The 17328-nt window shown below is 42.2% G+C and overlaps 1 protein-coding gene across 5 annotated transcripts in view; it reads left to right on the top strand.

The window, feature by feature from the left end:
* pard3ab (par-3 family cell polarity regulator alpha, b) overlaps positions 1-17328 on the top strand; it is a 238652-nt gene that overhangs the window by 116970 nt on the left and 104354 nt on the right. For 2 of the 5 annotated variants that reach the window (XM_063462888.1, XM_063462893.1), the window contains exons 10-13: positions 2394-2533; positions 3190-3318; positions 5994-6029; positions 8663-8710. In XM_063462888.1, the coding sequence (XP_063318958.1) occupies positions 2394-2533; positions 3190-3318; positions 5994-6029; positions 8663-8710 (353 nt within the window). The remainder of the gene's footprint in view (positions 1-2393; positions 2534-3189; positions 3319-5993; positions 6030-8662; positions 8711-17328) is intronic. The other 3 variants (XM_063462889.1, XM_063462891.1, XM_063462892.1) reach the window with 3 other exon arrangements.

Below are 17328 nucleotides of genomic sequence, written 5' to 3'. Positions count from 1 at the left end.
TCTGACAGGGCTGCACCATATGCCCGTTGAAGTTTTCACCCAAACCTGTCCTCTCTCATGGGGCAGGAATCAAGCCAGAACATAAAACATAAAAACGTCCAGCTGCTTTTTAAAAATTCCTGACTCATAGTTCTTACCATCCATTCTTCTGTCAGGTTTTTTTTCACTCTTCTCATTCTCATCTGCCCGCTCGCTGACAAAACACTTGTGAAAACACTGCATTCTGTGCGTGATATGGCAGGAGATCTGTTATGTTCACAGTCAAAGATGTTATCTTTTCTCATTCCACCTTTGTTTGCTGTTGTTGGAGCAGACACTTACATGGATTAACAGCGATTCCCAAGAGGCTGTTTGGCTCATCTGTTTTGTTTTGAGTACCGACTTAAGCCTACAGCTTTGAGCGCAGATTAAGCTCCTGCATTTCTTATGTGCTTGAATCAGACACCGGGCTCCTTGCAAATCCCAGGGAGTATCAAAATCAATCACAGAATCTTATTTCTGCACAGGAAATTGCTTAGGTATGTCTTAATCAAGCTAATGGGACTTTTAAAGATCCTCCTCCCTGTTTAAAGCCAGGAACTCTACAAGCATTTACCGGTGAGTTTAATGCCGCACCTCGAATGCCTGCGGGAAGTTGATTGGCTCATCAATGCAGGGGATTAGGTAGAGGATGTGAAACAGGATGGCTAAGTGTTGTGCTATTCTTTTCATCGGCTCATTCAGACAGGCAGGGGGGGATTAAGGCCAAAACCCCTATACAGCAAAAATGTTCCTCATTCTTCTTATATTAACTTTTTTTTGACGCACATATCTGTTCAAATGGTTTTACAGAAACATATCACATGATCACAAGTTCTGAGCACTTGTACAGTAATCTTTATGTGGGAGAAGTTACTCAAGTATGTTGATTATCTGGAGAAATTGTGCTGGCATTGACATTGTGCTGTTTTTTCCTTCATACATGCTGCAGAGAAGAGCAGCCTGTGTCAGACATCCACTCACGACCGTAAATGCTCAGTTCAGTTTTAATTCACTGCTTTTTTACCTGCAGTATCTGCAGTTGTCTGGTCCTGCTCATTTAGATGTTTCTGTTCTGGACCTGCAGGTTTTGTGTAGAAAGGTTTAGAGTTGCATTGCATTTGCAGATGAAAAGTTCTGGTTACCTGCTCCCTAACCCTGTTGTGTAATATGTGTTATGTTTTTTTTGACCCAGGTTGTTTTTTTAATTTCTGGCTCCAATTAAAAATCAAGCAAAAGTATTACATTTCTTCAGGCTGAACTTTCTTATTGGCACAACATAATTGCGTGTAATTATTGACTGGTTCAAACTGAGACTTTAAAAGCATGCAGTTTCATTGCCCTGAAATGTACAAACTACTTTAATTATTCACCACAAACCTACTTAAGTGCTGTGCTGACAGGGTAGAGGATTTCTCTTCATTTCCTGCAACTTCAAGTTGCCCAATAATAGGAAATAGTTTGTTTGTCTGCTAGGAATATGGATAATATGAGACAGAGACCTGCATTCCTAATGGCTCATAATGATGCACTCGTACGAGGTTGCAGGCAAAACTTACAAACGTACACAAGCCAAATGCAATCCGCCCACAGAAACACAGGTTAATGAGCACATGTAGATCAACAACATCTCAGGGTACTGTGTGCCTTAAAGGCCAGGTCACGAGGGAAAGGAGAGACTCGTTAGTGTATTCTTCTCAAAACACAGAGCTCAGATTTCATAAATGATGGTGTGAGAGGCATTTATTGTGAAATTTACAGCACCGGTTGTCGCTGTAATGCTGATTATATTGCCTCTGGTTTTTTTCAGCATCGTGATATGCTACTGATTATTTCCTGAAAGTATGATGTAATCATTCAGCTGCATGCTGAGCTGAATCAGACAGAATCAGGCGGATCATGTTTATCACGATGTTGCAGTAGTATATTCACAGTGGCCTAAACAACGGCCTCATTTATTAACGTGGATTACAGTTATTTCCTCTGACACTGGGGGACGCACTCTTTAATTCAGGTAAGGTGGGCCACTTTTTACTGGATGATGGTGCTGGAAAAACTGGTTAGGAGTGTGCTCTATTAAAAGAGATGAGGTACTCATTGTTAATGGGTCAAGTGTTCCCCTCGGGTGGGACAACTATATTCATACCAACCCTTTACTCCTAATGAAAGAACCCACTTGACTCTCAGCTAAATGTCTCCCAAAACACCAGCCAATATTATTGCCCTCTCAGATACAGGAGAGTTTTATCAGTTGAATGTTAACATATTTTTAGCAGCTTGAGATCCAGAGGTACAGAGGAGACTGTGCGTCAAGATAAAACCAGATCCTATCATTAGATTTTGCATCCTCACTTATTCACCCGCTCATCCCGCAGGCCCCGAGGGACTCGGCTTCAGTATAACGTCACGGGATGTTCCCATCGGGGGCTCAGCACCCATCTACGTGAAGAATATCCTGCCCAGAGGAGCTGCTATCCAAGATGGCCGTCTCAAGGCAGGAGACAGGTTGCTAGAGGTAAGCACGGGAAAGTGCGATAATGCTTTACAAGGCATGTGTGAGGAGGCTTTAATTTAGTCATTTAATAAAGTCTTAGATGGTGATTGTGATCTGCAAAGTAGATGTGCATCACGTAGGAACGGTGATTTCGTTCCAAAACACGAGAAACTGCAATTTTAAATATGTGATATACGCTGCTTACCATCTGCTGAAGTGTAACAAATTCCTTTCTCGTAACTGTTTTAAATGGAAATGGGGATCCTGAAATTAAATCAAAGACTATGCTTGCACACGCTATCTCGTGCAGCAAAAACAGAACGGCTTTTGAAGTTGCATCATCCCACGTTGCAAACCATTTGCATAAAGGATTACACTGTGCAGCTCTGAATGTATGGGGTTATTCCACCAAAACTTTCAATCCTTTTATCCTCATGTTTTTCTCATTTTCAAACTTTGTTTGAACTAGGGCTAAAGCGACTAGTTGATCGACTAATCAAATTAGAAAACGAACCATCTGCCGCTTTGATAAAAATGTAAAGTGTTGCTGCTTTTCGGTCACGGCCAAAAGGCGTAATTAAGAGATTTGAGTGTTTCACCTTTTTTAAAACAAGCCTAGATGATAATCCATACAAGATAATGTAGAGTTTAACCCAATTACTGTGCTTCCTGTTCAGGTGAATGGCGTGGACCTGAATGGGCGGACCCAGGAGGAAGTGGTCTCCTTGCTTAGAGCTACACCCATGGGCGGGGCTGTGGGGCTGCTGGTTTTACGCCAGGAGGATGCTTTCCTACCCCGAGAAGTGGTACGTTGGCTGCTCGCCACCTCAGTGAAGCATCACTGCAGCTCTTCACCCTGTCACCATAATGCATTAGATATCATGACATATATATGTAATTTATGTATATACAGAGATGGTGTGTTCTGGCACATGTGTGTGAGCGCTTCCGTGTGTGATCCTGAGCTGTCACAAGCCCTGTTAATCCTTCCAGTGAGGGCTGTGCCGTCTTCTTATTTCCCAGCTAACACAGCACGCTAGCCGAGCATGCAGATTGATTGTCCTGCTCCATCGCCGCACCGCTCTTTATTATCAAGTCGCGGCTAGCCTCGGTGGAAACCTGTAGAGCTGTCTTTTCACCCTCTCCTTTCTTCTCGATTTCACTTTGTCTTCAGTCTTTCATTATCCATCACCCTCCTCTCCCGCTCTTTTCATTCTACTTCACCAGCTCCCTTTCTTTCTTCACATTTGGTGGGTAACCTTCTCTGCATCTGCATTTCCATCTCCTCTCACTGTGTTTTGCCTCCAAGCTGACTCGGTAGATTGATGGATGTGTGGATGAAAAGACAGACGCAGGGCAGGTAGCAGGCAGAGAGTGAAAAACACACTTGGCTTGAATATCAATCAGGCGTAGTCCACACACATTACATTTTACAAACTGAAATACAACTGTTTGTGAGCAGTTTTTGGATGCTGCTGCTGTCACTCAGTCTTGGCAGAAGCCACTCTCAGTGATTCATGCATACTGATGCTAATTTAGTTTTCATGTTTGTTTATGTTCATGAAGTTCATGTTTTTACATGGTGCCAGATGTTGTACTTAATTATCTTTGCAGAAACATGTAATAGGATGCTCGGCATGTATGGCGTTACCTCAAAGTTGTGTTTTTTAATCAGGAAGGGAGCTTATAATGACCAAGGCAAAAGCAAGATGGCAGAACACAGAGAATTAAGTGGCTTTTTTAATGTGTGGGAAGTGAACAGTGGAGGCTGTGGGTGCGCTTTAAACCACATTGGTGTTTACTCTACAGCAACAGTCAAGGTTTCTCTGCTATCTCCCTACCTCTGCTAGCTGGCTTTAACACACAGCTTATCGAGTACTAACGTGAGTAATGGCACCAAACAGCCTTAAATCTCTGCTCTGCTGTAGCAAAAATTTATTTCTCCCTCTACCTTCAGAAGCCATGACAGCCAGTAGAGCCACAAACAGCTATTCACTAGCAAGCGGTGCCAATCAAACGGCTGATTGGTGACAATTATCACAGTGAGCGATGCAGATGAGGCTATTGGCTGGCTGTCGCCATGGGTGAAGTTTGATGAGGCAAACTGCCACACTGGTCGATACTCATCTTTAGATTACAGCAGAGCTTTAAGTCTGGCTGACTCTGCATAGCTGGTAGTTAGATGGCAGGATTTATTTGATCTGTGGTTATCAGCTGCAGAGGGTGGAGAGTGCGATGTGAAAGGGCTGAGATGGGACTCGAGGGAGATGAGGTCCAGTGCACAAAATGAGCAGCTTGAGTCTCTATCTAAAGCTAGACTGCACTTTTTCTTCTGCGTTTTAGAGCCTGTAGAGACGAAACAGTCTGTCAGTTAACAACAACATACGGGTGAAAGATGTTCTAAATTCACAGTAGCGCATTACTTGGGTAATTTAAGCTTAAAAAAACCCAGATCGAGCTTTCTTGGCACATAGTTATGAATTACAAATGGCGATTACTAAGCCTAATATATTAAATCTAATGTAGAGTAATGAAAAGAATTAAGTGAGCAGCTGTTGTATTACAGGTGACATAATTCTCAGCAGGTATAAAAGCCCTTAATCTAAGCTGAACAATCTATTTTATCACTAATGTGAAACTACATCAGTGTGACACGTAATACGCTGAGCAGGAAATTAAGCTTACACTATAATGGTAGGATAACAAAGAAATTGGAAATGTTATTCAGATTTGCTGTATTATTATTCAAATTCCTGCATCACCAATACAAGAATCTGGCATAAAATCACATTTAGTTTCACTCGGAGAGAAGCAGGATTGTAAAAAGCAGCTCTGTCCTTTACAGTTTTGAATGTAGTTAAATTCAGGCAACTTTTTCAAAGCGGTTACTAAACTGTGCCGAATGCATTTGACGATCCTTTTTTAACCGCGCTTTGGGCTTGGCCAAATTCTGGTGCTCACCAAGATTTGTTGTTGTTGTTTTGTTTGATGACTGATGCTGACTTTTTATTTACAGTCAAAACTGTGTGAAAGTTTCAGAATCTCGGTCTACACGGAGCATTTTACTTGTAAAGATTGTGGCTGTGAATTTATTCAGGTCGTTTTTCTTGCGATGAAAGCAATCTGGATGTTTGTCTCAGCTTGCGATAGGGCACAGCTGGATGGTTAAAAAAGTCTAGAGTAAATGAAAGTGAAACTGTAAAAGTTTGTGTGGATGCAAAGACAGCATTTCGATGATATGACATTTTGTCTTTGCAACCGCTTCAGTTGTTTCCGAGCCACGGTTAATACTCAAAGTCTCTGCACTTGTCAGATTTATCGTTTTCATATCCTGCATGCGCATTTTCTTGAACTGCCTAACTTTATCCACTAGTTCGCACTCCCTGATTACTGTTATAGTCGAATGTTCACTGTTTATGTAAATAAGTATATTTTATTTCCTGATTACTTTTGGTTCTTCTGTCCCTCCTCCATCCTCTAGAATGCTGAGCCCCAGATGCAAATCCCCAGAGATTTGGTAAGACACCACCCTTACACCGACCTGCAACAAACCTCCACCTCTCTTCTTTAACAACTCCCTCCTCTTTATTTAGCCCAAACTCCCCCTCCCGCTCTTATCACCCATCTTATGCATCCATCCAGCCTCTGCTGCTAAACTAGCTGGTTAATCAGAGTGCAAGTCGGTACCCTACCTATAGTGTTAGTCACTAATTTAAATCTCTAGCTAGAGTCGCTGTAACAAGTCACAATTTCATGCTTCATCAGTATGTGGCTGTTGAAGCTGTGCTGCAGTATAATTTGCTCCATAACTCCCTTCAGAGCTGTTTGCCAGTGAAGGTGGAAGTTTGCTGTATTTGTTGGCTGTGGCTAAGGCTGTCAGTCTGGCCTTGTTGCTGCAGACCCGCTCCGATATGTGAGGGGAATAACAAACCCAGTTTAGTTTAGGGGGAAATGCAGACAGTGCAGTGAAAAGTGCACAGACACTTTGACAGCTTTAATAGATAACGGCTTCCGTAATTGAGGAACTTAACATAAAGTATATAGCGTGCTATAAATGTCTGACAGAGATTCTTAATCTTGGGATCGTACCCTATGGAGTGTGTTTCAGAATCTACCTTCTGTGAATAATCAGCTCTCATCAGGATGTACAGTGTCTCCAACTGTTACAGTGTGGTCTTTATGGCACACATTACCCAAAAAGGCTCTCTATTGCAGCAGCTGTTAAAAGCTCATCTGTTTTTACTGCTCGTATTAAAAAGCTATTCAGATTTCCATAACTCTCCATTTACATGCCAAATTTGATTTGTGATTTAACAGACTTCACGTCTTCACATCTGGCCTTACCTTCAGGTTACATCTGGCTGAGTGCAGGTAATTGGTTAGGTTTTTGCGTGGCACATTAGAAGTGTAATTGCCCAGTTAATCTGATTGGCGGTTGTACCTGCCAGCTGTGGGGATGATCCTCATCGTGACGAAGCGTTATGGCGGGGCGTTGTTGACTATTGTGACTGCAGCTGGCACATTTCATATGTGTGCACATGTGCAGAAAAGATGACGCGTATCATTCCAGAAGCATTAGAATAAGTGCAGATAAACACCACTGCCATTTCAATGTCACGTTTCGAAGTAGGAATTGTATAAGCCCATCCTTGGAAGCATTGTGCTGTTTTCCTTCCAAAAGTGCACTATAAGTTTAAACGTTTGGAATATTTATTGGGAATTAATTGCTTTGCTTTTGCCTTTTACTCACATTTCTTTTTTCTCAGTAATGTAAAGAACAATCCAGGTGGTCTGTGTGGTTTGTGTAGCAGTTTCATGTGGTTTTGTCTCTTTCTGACTCTATCTTTATAGGAATTGATGCTAGCCTAATTATTTATATATATATAATGTAGCAATATTGCAATTTGCGTCTTTAATGCAAGAAAATAATATCCATTTCCTCAATTTTGGATGTTTCCCACCCTAAAGATCGATGTGAACCGGAGCCAGACGGATAAGAAAAAGCACCACAGTCCTGCTGTCTCCTCTCGCTCCCGTTTTCTCTTTTCAACTCCCTTCTTTCCTGCTTTCCAAACTCCAAACCTCCAGATGAGCCTTCTCCTTACCCTTTCCCGGAACATCAACCGCCATAATGGATTCAGTGCCTTTCAGATGTTATCTGTTGTCAGGCGCCTCATTTTAAACATCTCACTGCCAATAACAGCAACAATAGCAGAGGCACCATGATGGTGTAAGGGGCAGGGAGTGGGTCCGAAAGAACATCTTTTAATGGACATGCAAGTATTAGATAGCTTTCCAGTGGAAAAGGCGGGATAACAGCAGTGCCCCTGGGACAGCAGCTCGTTATTATTGTCTTCATTCTCGTATTATTTTTCTTAAGTGACCACATAATAAAAACAACTATAGAACATTGTGAAAATTCAAATCACTCTCAAATCATTAATTTTGTTCAGCCAACTGTCCAAAGTTGAAAAGCATTTAATTAAAACAAATCTAAAGCTTTCACTTCTTTAGCAGTAAGTAAAAAGCAGGCTCAGCGCGCCGCATGGGGAGCTTAATTATATCTGTTGATTTTCTTTAACTTTTTGAAAAAACGATTCTGTTATGCATCTCTACAGTGCAGTTAGTAGCGTTAAAAAAGCTAACAAAACTTACTATGTAGACAGCTTTTAGATCCGCGGCTTTGCCGGCACTCAGCTGGGTTTTTGGAAGCTGGCACAGCATGACTCATCCTTTGAGAGAGCTCTGTCAAGGGTTACACGGCAGACAAAATGCAGCAAGTGAAGTGGAAAAAGCACTCGCTTTATGAAATCGGTCCAATGACCCAAAAATCACACACGATTTTACAGTAGTGCTTTAGAGGTTGGCTAAAACTTTTAGTTGTTTTGTTCTGTTTTTTTACGCGGTAAAGCCAACGTGCTCTCCATCATTGCAATAAAAATGGCCAATGATTAAGGAGACTCTGTTTCTTTTAGCAGTTCATCCATGGCATTAGTGCCCATGACCCTCTTTGTTACATATTTGGCCAAGTCACTTTAAACTTTCTGGCCAAATAGGTTCTTTATTGCAAGTAGTGTCTTGGAGTCAGTAAGTGGTCCATGTCTAAGGGGCTTCTGTGTCTAACCTGTTGACTTTGACTGCTCCCTTTAGCATCCACGGCAGCCTGTGACAGCCGGGAAACACCATTGGCTGATAGAGGTAACTGCTGCATGACATCACCAGCGTGGGCTATTATGTGCTGTATAGGGGGGAAAAAAGGCATGAAAGGCAAATGAGATACTTTTGGTGGCTGCACAAATAGACTGGGAGTCATTTAAGCAATCCATTGCTTTCCCAATGGTCTGTAAAAACAAAAGACTTTGTTGGGTTTTCTCTTCTGTCTCTTCCTCGCCCCCTTCTTCTCTTCAGTTTTCATTGTTTCGTCTCCTGTCTCTGTCTTTGTTAGTTCTCCTTTTCTTTATTTCACTCCCCCCCTTCCTCTCTCTCTGCCTCACACACGCACACTTAAGACACACTTTAAGACTTAAATCCTCTTCTCTGCACCTGGCTGCTACAATAGAGTGCTGATCAAAGGCATCCGTCTTTACATGCCTGCTCTGATAGTTTCATAATGGGCCCATAACGTGAACATTCAGCTCCATTGTTTATGCCATTAGTCATACTGGCTTATGGAAAATTACTGCAATGCTATATTGAAAAGCCATCAGCAGGAGCAGCAGTAATGCTACAGCAGCGCCGTGCCAAGATGCTATCTATCACATGTGAATGTTTCTCTCTGCACACAAAGCTGTTATGAAATGGTAATTTGTTAGCACATTTTGGTGTAATGATGAAGGATTTTTTCACAGCGTGATAAAGCATTCAGCATACGATGTGCGTTGGCCGCCCATGACACGGCATATATTTACAGAAAAATTTGGCAGTATTATACTGTATTTGTCTGTGAGGAGGTCAGAAGTGTGGTGCGGGTGTGTGGGAGGGTTTGTATTTTTGTTTTTAAACTACAACTTGCATGACAAACCAAAGCCATGCATTAGTGCAACATCGTTTCATTTGCAGCTCGTAATAACAAGGTCAGTCGGTGAAAACTGTGAGCGCATGATGCATCAAAGCTTCTGTGTTCTGCTCTTTGTTTCAACGCTTCGTAACACACAGCACCCGATATAGCAGTTGTTACATGAAGTAAAGTACCGAACGTGTCCGGGTTTTTTTTTGGACTCATCTAAGGTTTTGCAAAAATATAACAAACATTACGCCATATTTCATTTAAACAACTGTGCACAGTTTATTTGTTAAGCAATAAATGCTGTCAACGGTGGAATATGGGGTCGTAATTCATTTTTGATAAACTGAAAGAGAATGCATAGTCAACAAAGTTTTCATTCCAGGAAGTTAATGAAATTATCTCACATATTTCTGGATCATAACTGCAGACTCCATGGCAGGCATTCAGATTCAACCTTTGGAGAAACTAGCACTGTTAAGTAGTTTTTATAGCCACGAGTCAGCTCTACTGACTTGGGTAATAATTGCATCATATCTCTATCTCAAAAGATCTGATCTGATATTCCTCACTCTGCATTTTCCACATTAGGTGGCTGGTTATTGCTGCTGCCTGTCTGATGGCCTACGTCAGCATAAATCTATCTGGCAATATCAGTGACAAGTATTCTTATTTAAAGTCTAAAATGCTGGTGTCTTTGTACAAAGCAAGCATAACTAATAAAACAAAGCCCGACTTTAAAGCAGTACCTATTGTGCTTTTCCTATTATTTATATGTATTCAACAGTGGGGACGCTGAAGCCTGAGGGTGATAGGCGGAACAAAAGGGCTAACACAGAGTGACTGACAGTCATTCATGATCACAATCACACCTATGCCCAATTTAGAATCACCAATTAATCTAACATACTGTGGGAGGAAGCTGAAGTACTCAGCGAGAGAGCATGAAAGCTCCACACAGGAAGCTCCTGGCTGACCAGTGGATTCCTGATCCCAGTCACTCTACACATGTGAGGCAACGGTCCTAACCACTGTCTGTGAAGGTTCTCAGTCATCTAGGTTATTGTAGTCTAAAGAGCTTGGGAGGAAAAGCGTCTGGACTTCTTGAGGTTTCTTAAAGACGTTTCACCTCTCATCTGAGAAGCTTCTTCAGTTCTAAGAGCAACTGGTGGAGAGTCCCAGATTTCAAACCCTATGGGAGTGGGTGTAGATCACAATCAGCCAAGGTTTCAGGTGAATCCATTGGTGAAACCTAGCCCCACCCTATCATGTGATTTACTGAGATCAAATGGCCCAGGATGTGAGTGGGCGTTAAGGCGTCTGGGAAGGGATCTTGTTCAGTTGCTCTTAGAACTGAAGAAGCTTCTCGGTGAAACGTTTCCAAGGAAACTTAAAGAAGTCCAGACGCTTTTCTTTCCAAACTCCATAGGTCCTAACCACTCAACCACTGTCCAAAGCTCTAAAACTGTGCCCAGTGTACTCAGTGTGCAGGTGATCCTTAATGGCCAAAAGCTCAGACGTGACAATGCTCTAAACATTTTATTCCAGACCGTTTTTTGCACTCTGTATGATGTCGGGTAACATGGATCTCCATGAGCTCAAAAGCGACAACCCACCTCCTGTTCAGACCTCCTGTTTGCAGTGAATCAAAAGAAAACTGTCCTAAAAGAGTTAAAAGGACACATTTCAGACAGAGGATGAACTGAGTCTCTGTGTAAGATAAATAAGTCTGTTGAAAGATAATATGTTACTGTACCTAACTGTACTGCTTTCAGCCTCAAATAATCTTTGCATTTCAATTTTTGTCCTTCTAGTCAAATACATTGAAAGTCAAATACTGGTGGACAGTTCATAACTTGCTAACCCTGTAAACTAAAATGTACTTTGAAATTGGAGTTTTTCTGTTGATGGGGTATCTGTTGCTCTTACTAGTGTACATGATCTGAATATTGGTGTTATCGCCACCTCAGGTAAATAGCAGCTTAGTGGGGTTTTTTTTTAGCTGTAATGTAGCAAGAAGTCATTACTGGAGTTACATAACTTGTATCATTATTAGCACAGGAGAATAGCAGCAGTGATTAATGGTTGCAGCTCGGTGGCAGCAGGCACAGTGGTGTTTCTGTGTTTTGCAGCGGCACGGTGGTGACACATACAAGTCAATCAGAGAGGGCCATTCTACCACAGAACAGGCTTTTTGGCTTAATTAAAGTGATGTTTCAAGCTGCCACCTGGCCTGTACCCTCACGCACACACATTACAGCCACCCATACAGCACATTATACACACACACACACACACACACACACACACACACACACACACACACACACACACAGTATGCAGCTACATAGAGCCTTTTGCACATTGCAAACTCTAAAACGCACGAGCCATATGGCACGATTTACACAAACACGCAACACCTCAGATGCACACGCACCACTACACATTTGCACATAAGTATTTGCGCACTAGCACACACGGGCGTAGAGTGACTGGGAGCAGCTGCTAGTGTAATTGCTTGGGGTTGGATGAGGTTATAAATGGTTTCTAGTGGCCGAGGGAGAGGGAGAGGTAGAAAGAGGGCAGCTGATTAGTTTTGGACTGCAAGTTGAACATGTAACTGTGTGTGTGTGTGTGTGTGTGTGTGTGTGTGTGTGTGTGTGTGTGTGTGTGTGTGTGTGTGTGTGTGTGTGTGTGTGTGTGTGTGTGTGTGTGGATATCAGCCTCCATAATGCTGTAAAGGAAGTGTCTATCAGCATAGTCATATCATAGAAGGATAGCATTTTTTTTTTTTTTTTGTTCACACACACACAAATCTTACTAACACACACACTTCCTCTGTCTTTCCCCCTGCCACTGGCTTTCTCTATGACACACATACACACTCCACACACCTGCCTTCCTCTCCTCCTCCGTGCTGTGCCTGCCTCGGGTGCGTCGATCACACAGGTATTTGATATTCATGGTTTATCAGCATGGAGCTACAGCGAGACGCATCAGAAAGAGTGGGAGAAGAGAGAGAAGGTGAGGGGGAGGGGGGACAAGTAGGAGTCATGAATAGAGGGGAGAAAAGGGGGAAGCAGGAAAGGAGGGTGGGAGAAGGGGAGGAGAGTGGAAAGACGAGGGAAGAGGCTATGAACATTTTTTTTTTTTTCACTGGAAAAAAGGATCATAGCAGAAACGTCAGGCACTTTTTGGGTATAGTGTGGATGTAAAGGGTGAGATGGAGTGACGCTGATGAAGATACAGGAACAAAGCGAGGATGGCAGTGTTTAAAGCAGCAATAGAAAGTCAGGAATATGAAAAGATTTGGAGTATGAATAAGCAGAGATGGACTGTGCTACAGTAGGCAGCCAACAATGCTCTCCATGCCCGACTTCTCTTGACCAATTACACCCTTCACTGCCCCCTTTTTACTTCTCTCTCTTTTCAATCATCACCTCCAGCCCTCATTTTCCCCCCCCCCTTAAAATTCCCCTCAACTGACTTTTCCAGATGCCATCAAATCGACAGGTTTGTACAGCCAAAGTCAAGCTAATCATTCCAGGCCCCGTAGCGGAGAAGGGAAAAGCGGGAAAAGAGTCTGATTCCTCATAATGCTCAAGTTTTACTCACTGTAGAATACAAAGAAGAGCAGAGGCTTTGAAGGTGTGAGACTTGCATTAGATGTGCTGGACTGGAGAGGTTTGGGGGGGATGGATGGGAATGAGTGAAAAGGAGAACGCGAGAGGGACAGAATGCTTCAGAAAGCTGGTGTGTGTGAGAGGGCTTAAAGACGAGAATCTCATGCGTCATCTTTTCCTTCTTTTAAGTGTCAAACTATAAAGTTTTATGTTACAGCCAAAATTTGGTCAGCAGTTAACAAAAAACAAAAGTTATTGCTCTGAGTTAAAGCCTGTTAATCCTCAAAGCCTCGTCCAACTCACTGTCATCACCTGTGCTGACTTTAAACACTCCAGTCCCATCAATCTGTGGTTGTTCTCATGTATAAGTTCTTCCATTTCTTAAGTCGGATAACTGAGAAAGAAGGAGCTGCTTACTTTATGGATGCCACCTGTGAACTAGACAAAAAGCATTTTTCCTGTGATTTCAGAGTTTTCAGACTTAAGCGGTGTTTATCTGAACTGAGTTCAAATTTGAGGCTCACGTTTTCAAATGCATCTTTCTGCACAGTACTTTGAGAAAAGCTCGTTTTCCGTGAGGCACAAACACTACTTTAGTGTCAAGGATAAAAGCAAAAACGATGGCTCCTCAAATTTAGATGTTTTAATGTTGGGTGTGCTCGTAGGAATAAATGATAAGAGGGGGAACCGAAACGAGGAGCTGAATAAATGGGCGAAGGAAGAACAAGTACGTGGGAGCTGGGGAAGGGAGGTGGCACAAAACGGGGAGGAGATGGAGATTTAAAAAATAAATAAATGTGAAAGAGCAGTATAAAAATATGAGAAGCAGAGAGAGTGAGAGATACAGGCGCGCAGTGAGAGAGGTGGCAGCGGCTCTCCTTTTGTGTTCCACATGGATTCATCCCTTTCTGTCGGCCTTTCATTCACACTCCCTCGCTCGCTCACTCTGTCATTGTCATGCTCGCACTCTCTCATTCTTCTCACCCTTTTCTTTTCGGCTCCTCGCCTTTTCACCCTCTCCGTTTCCCCCCATCGCTCCTCAAGCCCATCGCTACTTTTCTTTCCATCACCTTCATTCAGCTCCTCTCACTTTGTACCTTCTTTGCCTCCTCCTGTGCCTGTGTGGGGTTTTTTTTCTTCTGATTTTCTTGTCGGTGTATTTTCTCTGTCTGGTCTTAATAACAATAATAATCAGTTAGATAATTCAGGATCTCAGAAAAACAACAATTAAGCTTTATTTAAAAGTTGGTACACTGCGTCCAGTTTAAGATAAATATTTTGGATCATGACTAAAATTTTGATTATAGGTTATCAGAAGGTTGTAACTTTGTTATACATAATAACAAAACAAGGATCAGAATGTTACTTATAATTTTGCTTACACACTGTAAACAGGGATGTAGCAGGAGTGGAGCACATTTGATGCCCACGGTTGGCCTTAGTGGTAAAATCATGTACTTCAGAACTTTTCCCAGGCTGACCCACAGCTCCTTTCAAAAAAAAGAGAAAAAAGTAGCCACTCTGGCGGTTTATGCTAATCTTAGCTTCACAGACTTCTCTCCACAGATGGTACCATACCTGATCTGTGGCAGGCCCACTCGCTGCCTGTTAAAGTGCTGTCACGCAGGATGCCTCGTGAGTGGCACGCTCTGAAACCCATTATTTACACTGCTTCGCTCAAGCTGTGACTGCTGCCCTCGCAGCCAATGGAAAGACGGCATCCACACAGCAGTGTGCAGGGATCGAGGGAAAATTGATATTATAGGTGTAAAGTAACTGAATTATATAATTGAGCTTTGAGATTGTAGTAAGAGCATCAGAGAAAATCTTCTGATTTGTTCCTCCAAGTAATGAAGAAAAGAGGTGCAGGGCACAGACTGAAACACTGCTGGAAGTCTTTAATTGTTTTGCTCTGACCTTTGTGACTGCCTCAAACAGCACATTGAACCCTGTGGTGTGAAGTGCACATATTGCATGCTGAATGAGAGTCTCATCAATCATTAGGTACCAGAAAGATGGCCCAGAAAGAAGAGCAATGAAGTTAAATGGCAAAAATAAAATTTTGACATCGTCTTCAAAATAAAGAAGCCCAAGGTTTCATTTTTGCAAAGATAATATTCATTATATTTCCAGATGAAACCATAATTGTGTTGGTTGGTGGTGGAAATTCTTTGCTAGTGCACATTTGATGTGTAAAATCAACATTGCAAATGCTGTAAATAAGCCTGCGATGGTTTGACAACTGTTAATACCTACAAAAAGACACAATACTAAGCCCCCTCCCTAAAATTTTATTAGAAGCATCTTTAGCTTCAATGACAGCACGCATTTGCTGTGACATGATCTTGCTAATCATATGCAATATCACAACATTGATTTCCATCCAGAGTAGCACTGATTTTGACAAGTTCTTGTATTAATGTTGGTTGGGATTTTGGACTCTGTGGAGGCCGATGCATGTAAGAAAATGTCTCGTGCTCTCAGAAGCGATCCTGATGAATCCTGGCTGGAGCATGCCCGTGCCATTAGGGAAGAAAAAGTACAATTAATTGAAGCAACCTCTACCCTCTTTTATCAAAAACTGGTGGTACCAGCTGATGAGCAAGCACATTTTAGCTAACAGAGACCAGCATTAGCTAGAAATACAGTGAGTTATAGCATTTAAAATAACAGGCTTAACTGATTAGTTAATTAATTAATTGATTTTTAGCTGAGTTTGCCATCTGTGGATACAGTATCAGTCTTAACTATGTCTACCAGACTAACTGCCGTTGCTGGAAGGCTCTCCAGTCTCTTTTGTGTTTTGGAAAGGCGAAAAGACTTTGGAGCATCTCCGACGTTACCATTTTTTTGCTCTCAGGGTTACCAGATATACTTTCCAGTCCAATTATCTTGTAAGTTTTGCATAACGCTGTATGAAATATGGCAGTTAAATTCAATCAAACCATTAGATTTAAATCTAAAAGGGAACAGGAGGCTATTTTCAGCCCTGAAATAAAACCTCATTTACAGATCACTTCTATATTGACTTCACTTTTCTTCTTATTCACTTACTCACAGCTCAGGAGTCACTTTTTAATTAGCCTTAAATTTATTCCAGCAGAATGAATTGCACCAAATAATTAAATTCCTGTTGTCTTTATTATTCCGCAGCACTTCCAGTGAATTGTGCCTCGTATCAAATCGACTCGTGCTCTGTTTTTAATTTTGTCTCAACTTTTTTCCAGGTAGCATTCTTTTGTCTTTCTGAAACACGCAGACACCCTGACGGTGCTCTTCGTGCTTCCTTGTCCTTTATCTTCCTCCTCCTTCCTTCCTCCCCTTCCCTCCCCATCCTTTTTACTCCATCCTCACTTTGCCCTCCTCCTCCGCCACTTTGCCTCTCCCTCCATCCCTCTTTCTCCCTCCTCGGTTGCACCCAGAGTAATTCCATCTCTCTCCCAGCAAACAAAGGGAGCTAATGACATGCTGACACCGAGCCCGATGATTGAATTCATTAGGCGTGCACAATAATTGCCAGGCGCTAGCGTGCACGCACCCATCTATTCAGAGGACAGCTGTCAAATAACAAGCAAGAGAGAATAGCTTTTTATTGTTGGAGCTGGAAGAGAGAGGGAGAATGAATTTAGAGAAAGAGTGAGAGAAGCACCTGTTGTGGAGGGGAAGAGAGAGAGACAGAGAGAGCACTCAGCATGTCAATTAGGCTGCTGTGTTCATGCAGGGTTACTGGGAAGTTTACTGCCTGTTTGACGCACTTGGCATCGTGATTCAGGTGCGAGGTTTGTGCTTTTTTTCTATAGGAACACTTTTAGTCAGACATTTTTAGTGGAGACATTCAGCTGTGACTTAATATCTAAGCCACAACTCTTAGTTCTGAGGTGAGGCCTTAGTCCTGAGTATACAGGGATGTTTAAGAAGAGTACGTCTTGACATTTGTTGGCCATATTTGGAGTCTTCGTGTCCTTGAAACACTAAATGTAGTTGTGGCGTTGATCTGGAGTGCATCTGTGCTGTAATGATTTGAAATTAACAGGAGATAATCATATTGGACTAAGCTTGAACACCTCATAAGGCTGACATTAATCACAATATAGATGCAGTATATACCCAGTAATCTAATCAGAAACACGCACTGGCAAATTTGCAGTTATTGAACACTTCTTAGTTGTGTACCTGCAGATGCTTCACAG

Source organism: Pelmatolapia mariae, linkage group LG18 (assembly GCF_036321145.2).
Source record: "Pelmatolapia mariae isolate MD_Pm_ZW linkage group LG18, Pm_UMD_F_2, whole genome shotgun sequence".
NCBI classification, from domain to species: domain Eukaryota; kingdom Metazoa; phylum Chordata; class Actinopteri; order Cichliformes; family Cichlidae; genus Pelmatolapia; species Pelmatolapia mariae.
Note: the sequence above shows the minus strand (reverse complement) of the source record. Positions and strands in the feature narration are given on the sequence as shown.